The 10307-nt window shown below is 41.9% G+C and overlaps 1 protein-coding gene across 2 annotated transcripts in view; it reads left to right on the top strand.

The window, feature by feature from the left end:
- Positions 1-4614: 4614 nt before the first annotated feature.
- LOC143767225 (uncharacterized) overlaps positions 4615-10307 on the top strand; it is a 385097-nt gene continuing 379404 nt past the window's right edge. The window contains exons 1-4 of one of the 2 annotated variants that reach the window (XM_077255379.1): positions 4615-4688; positions 9571-9720; positions 9850-10029; positions 10112-10235. In XM_077255379.1, the coding sequence (XP_077111494.1) occupies positions 9643-9720; positions 9850-10029; positions 10112-10235 (382 nt within the window). In that variant the 5' untranslated portion in view covers positions 4615-4688; positions 9571-9642. Of the gene's footprint in view, positions 4689-7441; positions 7828-9570; positions 9721-9849; positions 10030-10111; positions 10236-10307 lie in introns of those variants that run through there. The other variant, XM_077255378.1, reaches the window with a different exon arrangement.

Raw genomic sequence — 10307 nt, 5'->3', positions numbered from 1 at the left:
ACGTAGGCACTCACTGCGCCCTGTCCCTTATCTTACGCAGGCGCAGTCGCATTAACATTAGTTGCGGCTTACTATAAGCAGTTTTACTGCTATTCCTCTCTCCCCTGGGCCACGCAGGCACACACTGCGCTTGCTTTTCTACCACACGCAGGCGCATTTTGACCGCTGGACAGTCATGCGCATTCCAGCACTCAGGGCTTTTCAGGTCACATGTCTCAGGTCATGCCGTTCAATTATCAGGTAATTATTGCCGTGACTATTTAGCCACGGCATACATGTCTTTCATCACTTCCCTGACGAAGCTCCACTTGCTGGAGCGATACGTGTGGGTCATTTCTTCCACCCCTCTTGGACTTGGAATTGTGGTCCTCTGCCCTAGTTACATGCCACACGTTGGGTAATATAACTTTGGACTGATTACAGCCGAGATCGGGCTCATTGTTGGCTTATCTAGATAGGCTTGGTATTTTTCCATGAGGTATCTCATGTGGTTTATCTCTTACATCCCTTATCATAGGTGTTCCTGTGGTTTTGGCCATGTGGGATATCTTTTCCTTATCTAGGGCTGTTTATATTGCCCCATGAGCCAATAGACTTTAGGCTTTATATATGTTTTGTTATATCAGACATGCATTATACGTCCTGAGGGGTTGCATTTTGTAGTTTTGGTTTTAAGTATGTTTTAATTGTAGTGATGTGTTCATGTTTGCAATATATATGTTTTGTATTAAATCCTTAATATTTGTGTGGTGTGCATACATTGCAGCTTTGCTTTTTCTCTCTTTTTTTCACATAAATAGGGCATCATTGAAAGTATTAAGTAAATTAAAACATGTCACAATATATGATTAAAAAAAGAACAAACCCAGATTATAAGGGATAAAACTGGTATTATGGCCACATTTTCTATATTGGGATAAAGTGCCCAATTTAAAAATCCCCAAACTCCCCCTATTTATTAAACTCTTGTATCGATCAGGAACATTCAGATGTATATTCAATAATAACCAGATTAAAATTCCTAGGATCTTTCTGATGTACTAGCAAAAAATGTTTGGATAAACTATGCAATAAAAATACGTTAGGAATATTTTGCCTGTGCTTGTTTAAACAAGCGTGCATAGACTGGATGGTACATCCAACGTACTGAAGCCTGCAGGTACATTGGATCAGGTAGATCACATTGGAAGATTGACAATTCACATGGTAGTTAATATTAAAATTGGTGCCCTCTCACTACCAGGGTGACCAAACATTAAAAGATCTCCACAGTGGTACTTAAATAAAATCAGGTTTTTTATTTAACCCCTTAATGACCGCCGATACGTCTTTTAACTGACCTGAGATAGAAGAGTAGAAGAGAATTGCAGCAACATACAGGTGACAATCCAGCAGCTATCGGATGTACACTAGAGCTGACAACTTGCTGCATCAGCCACGATCAGTGTTTGCACTGTCCATACCTGTTTAACCCCTCATATGCTGCTGTTAATAATGACTATATCATATAAATAGTTAAAAGAGTGTGGGTGCTTTCTCGCTATGCCTATTGGCACCCTGAGATCATGATTGTGTGGTCCTGAATTTGCCATTGCAATTCACAGCCAAATAGCGGCCTTAGAGTCTCCGGGCAATAGCGGCATATTCAGAAGTTAGCGACATTTAGGTGGTAAGGATACACTTTTCCGTTTCGGTTTGCTACTTTGCATTAATTCCTGAAAATCACCCGAAGGGTTAATAATCTACCTGACAGCAGTTTTCAGTATGTCAGTGGGTGCTGTTTGGTATCACTTTTGGGGGGTTTCCAATACGTAGGACCCCCACAGTCACATCAAACCTGGATAGGTCCTTAAAAAAATTTAATTTTAAAATTTCCATCAAAAAATTAAAAATTGTTGCTCCATTTTTAAACCTCCTGAAATGCTAACAAAATAAAATAACATTTTACAAATGGTGCTGATGTAAAGCAGGCTGTGTGGGAAATGTTATTTATTAAGATATTTCTATGATATGACTCTCTGGATCAAAGGGATAATCATTCAAAATTTTAAAATTGCAGATTCTTTTACATTTTTGTCAAATTTCTGATATATTTTATAAATAAACTCAAAACATATCAACCTAAATTTACCATTATCATAAAGTATTATGTGTCACAGAAAAACAGTCTCAAAATCACTGGAATTTGTTGCAGCATTCCAGAGTTATCACCACATAAAGTGACACTGGTCAGATTTTAAAAATTTGGCTCCGTCATTAAGGGGTTAACCAAGTATAAAATATAAATAACATATAACAAGAAGGGTACATAATCCAGAAAAAGAGGGACTAAACTTCCATAGGATATTTCTAAGCAGAGGCTAAATATATGTGATCAATAGCTAAATTACTTCCAATGAAATGCCCAAATTACTGGCAGGTATATGTCTGAACTCTGACAATCTGTACACAGTACCTAAACTCAAGTATCTCTAATCGCTAATGTTTGGGTAAGATTCAACTTGTCCCTAAAAATGCCCTAGAGTATTGCAAACTGTGGTAATGAAAATCATTGGGTAAGTAAGTAAGTTTATAATGTACCTCACAAATCGCCACGTGAAATTCCTCGGCGTCCCTCTGCCCCGACGAGCGTTTCACAATGCTTCTTCGGGAGGCTTCTTCGGACGCCTCCCGAAGAAGCATTGCGAAACACGTGTCGGGGCACACTTTTCTTGGATTATGAGAACCAGAGTAAAATTTTCTAATCATGTGGATGTATTATTTTTGAAACGCTACATTCAGGAAGGGCTTATTCCTAAGGGCTTAAAAATCTCCCAGAAATCCGCTTTCCCGCAAGATAAAAAATCCTGGCCCACTGGCAGAACATTTAAATACTCCTCACTCCAATACTTCTGGAATTTTTAACCTTTCCAGTCATATTTAAACCAATGAGGAGAGATCTTTGTTGGAACACCGCCTATCTTTTTGTCCAGATTCCCCAGTAAATACGTTTAATCTTTATTTAGATCTCAATGTATTTGTGCGGAAATTGACTATACAACATCACTTTTTATTAGAAGAAAAGAATAAAACCCTCAATCATATTTCTTCTTCATCGGATAATTTAAAGGATCCTTTTTTACATGTTGATATGCAAACATCATCTAGCCATTTTTACCCTCTTCTCTATAGGGGTTCTCATATTGAAACTTTCCAACACCTCAATCTCAGTGATATTCGTTCTCTACCTCCCACCAAAAAAAATATCACTAATCTTACTACAGCAGAAAAGCTAGCTATAAATGCCCTCAGGAATAATAAGAACATCATAATAAAGTGCGCAGATAAAGGAGGCGGGGTAGTTATTATTATGGACAGGATCCGCTATTTAAAGGCAGGTCTTAGGCTCTTGGGAGATCAAGAATGTTATGAGAAAGTTGAACCTGATCCCTCCATTTCCATCTTTTATGAATACAATAAATTCATTAAGGATGCATTGTCTCTTGGCATACTGAACAGGAAAGAATATAAATTTTTGAATATATCTCGTCTTCAGGTCCCTTTCTTTTATTTCCTTCCCAAAATCCACAAAGACCCCCTGAATACACCCAGTCACTCCATAATCTCTGGTATTGGATCTATAACTAGCAATCTTTCTCATTATTTGGACCTTTTTCTTCAGAAATATGCCATCGAGTTAAGATTCTCATCTTAAAGATTCTTCTCAGTTAGTTGACTTTCTTCATATTTTGCCTGCCCACTCCAACTGTATTCTCATAACTATGGATGTTCGAGCTCTCTACAGTAACATACCTTATGACCAGGGGTTGCAATCAACTAAACAGTTCCTACTCTGTGATGAGGGTATGTCTCATACACAGAAAGAATTTTAACTGAGCGACATTGCATTTATTCTAAATGACAATGTTTTTTTCATTTGAAAGTTTCACATAAAGACAGTTGAAAGGTTGTGCAATGGGGATGAGGTTTGCTCCCAGTTATGCAAATCTGTTTATGGGGGTCTTTGAGTCTTTCATTTTACCGTTTTTTCACCCTTTGGGAAAAATAGCCTTTTACCGCGGAATCATTGATGACCTGTTCTTGGTTTGGACTGGCTCTCAGGAAGACGCATCCGACTTCATCCAAACAATAAATAATAATTCTTGGGCTCTGTCCCTTTCAGCTGCAATGTCACATACCAATACGAAGTTTCTAGACTTGATGATACATGTTAATCCAACTGGTAAATTTCACACCTCTACATTTTTCAAAAAAGTGGATGTAAATAGCTACTTATCTTATCGGGAAAAAAATTAATTTTCCCCAAATACATGAAATACAGAACAGTATAAAGAACCTTCCTGTCAGACCTGTGATGTCTGCGCCATTATAACCTGCAGCAATTCCATAAAAAAGACAGAAGAGGCGACTACAATGGAGACTGAGGATCTCACCACAGCTACTCTATTCTAGTCACTAAAGTGCTGAGCAGTCTACAGCGGAGATGGTAAAATGAGGTCCTCAAAAAATCACCTCAGATCTAGTCACTACCATTCTGTAACCCTTTGGAGTTCTGCTTCCAGGACCTGTGATGATGTCACAGTCATGTGATCAGTCACAAGGGGGGAGGAGCAGGATGGGCGGGAAGTGAAGGGTTTTCTGTGTAGGAAGCAGCGACATGTAAGAGCTGAAGGGAGAAGTCTGCACTGGTGAGCGGTAATGGGGGGGCAGGGACTGTGTGATAGAGGGGACAGGACTCAGTCCTGGGGGGCACCGGGACTCTGCACATTAGGGTACAGCCGGCTCCACATGTAAGAGCTGAGGGGAGAAGTCTGCACTGGTGAGCGGTAATGGGGGAGCAGGGACTGTGTGATAGAGGGGACAGGACTCAGTCCTGGGGGGCACCGGGACTCTGCACATTAGGGTACAGCCGGCTCCACATGTAAGAGCTGAGGGGAGAAGTCTGCACTGGTGAGCGGTAATGGGGGAGCAGGGACTGTGTGACAGAGGGAAGTCTGTCCACTAGGGAAACCATACAGTAGATATACAGTCTGCACTACACTAGAGATTAGATAGTGAGTTTGGATTAGCCCACAGTTTAGGAGGGTTAGATCTGGTTTTATAGAAAATGATTCCGGATTACAGTCAGTTAGTCAGAGTCTAAGACTCAATAAGGGCAAATTCTGGGTGGAGTAAAGAGAAAGACTAAACATAGCAGAGTAAGCAGGTTCCAGTGCACCTAGTGGACAGACTTCCTTCATTCCCAGGGACGGCCTTAGGTATAGTCTGTAGGAGAACCGAACACACATCACTGGCCATAGGGATAAAACATAACATTACTTTTATCACACTAATAACATTAATAGATAAAATTCACACAACATCCTAGCAACCCTTTGTTGCCACGAAGTGGTCATCGTCAAAGCCTCGCCCCTCCAGAAGCATGCCCAGCAAGGCACCCTATGACCGAGGCAACCCCTACAGCAATCAATCCAATATGGACTTCACCCCCCAAAAATTATCAGCCTGTTATTCCAGATTTCATGGTCAAAACAGGAATCCAATTTGACGCTACAGGCCTCACTGAAGTGGACTTTTTCACATTTTTCTTTCATTGAAGAAATAATACATTTTATGGTGGCCCAGACAAATTTGAATACCCATCAATTTTTCACCCAAAAACCATGTCATCATAGAGGGGAATACGAAAGGACCCAATTTAACATTGTAAACCCTGCCCAGAGAAACCTGGCCTTTGCATTTAGGATTGCTTCAAAGTGTACCACACTTCATAAATTTAAAACATTTGGTTTTACACTGTTGACACAAAACACTTTTATAATCTGATGTACTCTGCACAACTTACACATACCACCACATCACAAATTCATACACCAGTAAAACTAAAAGCATTATAATAATTATTATAGTTATGCATCTAGATAAATTTCCACTGTTTAGGCACATCAGGGGCTCTCCAAACACAACATGACACCTGCGTTTAGTCTGCGTTCTAAAATGCCACTCCTTCCCTTCAAAGCCGTGCCATGTGCCGAAACAGTAGCTTTTCCCCACATATGGGTTATCCAGGTACTTGGGAGAAATTGCACAACAATTTATGGGCTGTTGAAGCTCGCTGCACCAGACTCAGCGTAAAATATCGGCGCAAGCCATGATCCGCCATTTTTACAGGATGGGTCAAGTGTTGTGCCGGCCAATTCCAGCCATGCCAATACTAGGCATGTCTGTGATGGCTCTGGAAGTGCCCACTGCCTAAAAGCTTGTTGTATAGCTGCGCTGCTGCCTTTCAATAAACTTTATTCGGCACATGTTATGATTTTGGCATTCTCCGGTATGAACCCCGAACTTTAGAGTTTCGTTTCGCTCATCACTGTTCAGATAGTTTGTTATACCATGCCTGATGAACAGACCTAAGAAGTCTTGAAAGCTCGCTTTGTAACATAATTCATTTTATTTTACTTAGCCTATAAAAGGTATCGTAACTAGAAGCTTATTATTTAGTTTTTTTCCACTGAGCAATTTTTTTTTCTATTACTTTTTACATACAGACCACACTGATGTCAGTTTGTCTGTATGTTATTGCTGATATCTTTATATTTATTCCGTTATTATTGCTATCTTTCATTGTATTCCGTGAGACGGGATAGTCAAGGAGTCAGAGGTGAGATGCCAGGAAGGTATGTCATAAATAGAAGGACGAGACAAAGATGTAGTCAGGTAAAGCTCTGAAGTCAGAATACCAGAATGATAGCCGATCAGAGCAGAGGGTGTTAAACAGATGGCTGGTCAGAATGAGGTCCAAGGTCAGGCAACTAAATATCTACTAACAGAACACAAGGGACAGAGACAAAACACACAGAAGCTGAATATACATCTGACCGAGGTCTTGGAGAAACAGCTCCGTTAAATAGCCTGGCAATCACCTGGGATAATTTGTAAGAACAAAGTATACAAATCTTAATATATAATTACCTTGTAATGTCTTCACATCCTGTTACACCCAGATGTGTCCGGATCCCACATTCCAAGCGGTGGAAGTTTACCGACCGCCATATTGGGACACCCAAGTGATGGGTGTCTCAATATGGAAACTGCTGGTGGTACCAGCCTCTTGTGTAGTACCATCAGTGGAACACCGTCACAACACACACACACACACACACACACACACACACACACTGTATACGCTGTACACAGTCTCTTGCGTGGTACCATCAGCGGAACAACATCACGAACATGCCACCGCCGGAATCAGCCGACTGATTCACTGACCACCACCATCTTTTTACACGAGGACCGCATGTGCAGTTTTAATGTGACTGCCACCATCTGTCTGTACAAAGATGGTGGCAGTCTGATGTACTGCGCCTGCACGAATTCAGTGCAGGCGCAGTGAATCATTTGGCTGATCCCGTCGGCAGATGCGCGATGTGTCTACAGGCAGAGGAAGTCGGTCACATTAAAGGGGTTTTCCCACTAGCTAAAGTTCATTTTAAAAATGGTCTTTGTCTGACAGTGTACGAGAGCACATGGGGTACATAGGTCAAATAAGAGATGACATGAGAGGAGAAGACAACAGATGGGGGAGAGAGAAATCGCACCGGGGTGAGAGAGACACAGCACGGGGGGGAGAACACAGCACAGGAAGGAGAGAGACGGCAGACAAGGGGGATAGCACATGGGGTAGACAGGTCAAAGAAGAGAGCACTGACAGGAGAAGTCAGCACATGGGAAAGAGAGAGTGGATAGGTGGGTGAGCACATGGGGGGGGGAGATTGTCAACGCTGCAATGCCTGCCCCCATCGTGACATTACCGCCCTCCATCTAGTAAGTACATAATGGGAGAACGATGTCATTCAACCAATAACATACAAGGCCAAATAATAGTGGTATATGCAGTAGCGAGGTAAAGCTAGAGTTTATGAATAAGGGCTGCAAATATGAAGAGAAAAAATAAAGGACTAATATTTATCCATATGTTCCTCATGCCTGGATGGCGTCAGCCCCAATGTGCGTTTCGGCACTAGCCTTCATCAGGGAGTGCCATCAAACCAGTGGAGAGAACTATTTAACCTCCTGTGAGCCAGTCAGAACTGCTCGGTCACAATATATCATTGCCGAAAATGGAGCAGTTACTGGACAGCTTCCGAAGGTGAACACACCCTGTTCCACGTCATCGGAGGTGGAATGGGTCACGTGACGGAAAACCCAACCTTGTCAATGACGAGGGCAGGGAGGGTGAGACGAGAGCCACACTATGCCCGGATATAGACGCGGCAGAAAATGTGCTGGCCCGATGGAGATCAGCGCATGCGCACAGGCAAGAAAGGTAGAGACTTATTGAAAAATGCCCAGACAGGAGGAATGAGGCAAGAAAGCAGAGTGGAACCAGAGATGAAGAATCAGGACTGGGAAAGGGGAAGTAAAACCATCTTGTAGACATGTGACTGACTGTGTCCACTGAGGATCACGTTTGGAATAGTTTATACATACAGACCACAATGATGTCAGTTTATCTGTATGTTATTGCTGATCACTTTATAATTAATCCTTTATTAATTCTCTCTCTCTCTTTGTATGGTCTTTTCAATATTATCCTCACCCCCTTCTTTTCCTACCAGTCCCGCTCTACTACCTGTACTGAGTAACTCCTGTTTATGGGTTAATATCCTCCACATCTGCCCTCTTTTTTGTTGATCCTGATTAGTGATGAGCGAATATACTCGTTGCTCGGGTTTTGCCGAGCACGATCGGGTGGTCTCCCGAGTATTTATGACTGCTCGGAGATTTAGTTTTGCTCGCAGCAGCTGGATGATTTCCGACTGTTAGACAATTTGATTACATGTGGGGATTCCCTAGCAACCAGGCAACCCCCACATGTACTCAGGCTGGCTACTAGCTGTAAATCATTCAGTTGAGGAGATGAAAATGAAATCTCCAAACACTAACAAATACTCGGAGGTCACCCGAGCGTGCTCAGGAAAACCCGAGCAACGAGTACACTCGCTCATCACTAATCCTGATATCTCTGACCCTGTGCACATGTGACCCAGGGTCAGTTACATCGGCTGCTCTATATGCACACTTCTATACTGTTGTGTTTATCATTTTTTAGTCATTAGTATCATAATTTCTTCCCTGACACACATCCCATTCTCGGTTTTCTCGATTTATGCAGCGCCTTTCTGGGACAATCACATTTACTGGGATTACAATCTTCTGTAGCTTCTATCATTATCTGTTACTGACGTCCCCGGTTTTGCCATCCTGATCTTTGGAGATGTTCCCTGCACTTTATAACTTAATATATATATTTTTTTCATGGAATATTTATGTAACAAAGAGTCAGTTAATTTAGGTTTTCTTTTTAGATTATTTCTGAGGTTTTGGTGCCGGGTTGGAGATATTATGTGATAAAAATCTGTATGTAACTATAATTGGATTGTGTGTTATACCGGGGGCAGGACAGGGCCATGATTGGATGTAGTGATCATGTGACGCCCATAACAGCTGCGGAGATTTCTTATATGGGATCTTTATGATTTACATCGTCATCTTCTCCCCATTCAGATCCCTACAATATCGGATCTTCTCAATGGAGATCTTCTATATAAGAGAATTCTCCTGAGTGACCCTACAAGGATGGATAGGGACAAGGACAAGATGGCGGAGAGGATATTACACCTCACCCTAGAGATCCTCTTCCGGCTTACTGGAGAGGTGAGAGATTCTCATGACGTCACATTACATAATTCTTATCTATGGGAATAACAGATGGACAGAACTGGAGAGGTGAGGACTCTGGAAATGTCTGTAGTGAGATTTTTTAATGTGTCTCTCTATAACCAGGATTACACAGTAGTGAAGAAGACCTCTAGTGAGCGCTGTCAGACCCCTGTGTCTGAAGGATGGGGAAGACTGCTGAACCCAATCACGGGGCCTCCACCTCACCCCCTGATACATGAGGACATCAATGACCAGAAGATCCTAGAACTCAACTACAAGATGATTGAGCTGCTGACTGGAGAGGTGACACTGCTGGGAATGCTGGGACATTATACAGTAACGCTATCGAGGGATGGGGGGATGATGGTATCATTGTATGTGTCAGGTTCCTACAAGGTGTCAGGATGTCACCATCTATTTCTCCATGGAGGAGTGGGAGTATTTAGAAGGACACAAAGATCTGTACAAGGACGTCATGATGGAGCTTCCCCAGCCCCTCATATCACCAGGTAATAGGACTAGATACACATGGCCTATAATTATCTGTATTTAAAGAATGAATTCAGGCCCTGTATGTGTTT

Source organism: Ranitomeya variabilis, chromosome 4, assembly GCF_051348905.1.
Source record: "Ranitomeya variabilis isolate aRanVar5 chromosome 4, aRanVar5.hap1, whole genome shotgun sequence".
Classification (NCBI taxonomy): domain Eukaryota; kingdom Metazoa; phylum Chordata; class Amphibia; order Anura; family Dendrobatidae; genus Ranitomeya; species Ranitomeya variabilis.
The sequence above is the reverse complement of the archived record's forward strand: the minus strand, read 5'-3'. Positions and strand labels throughout refer to the sequence as shown.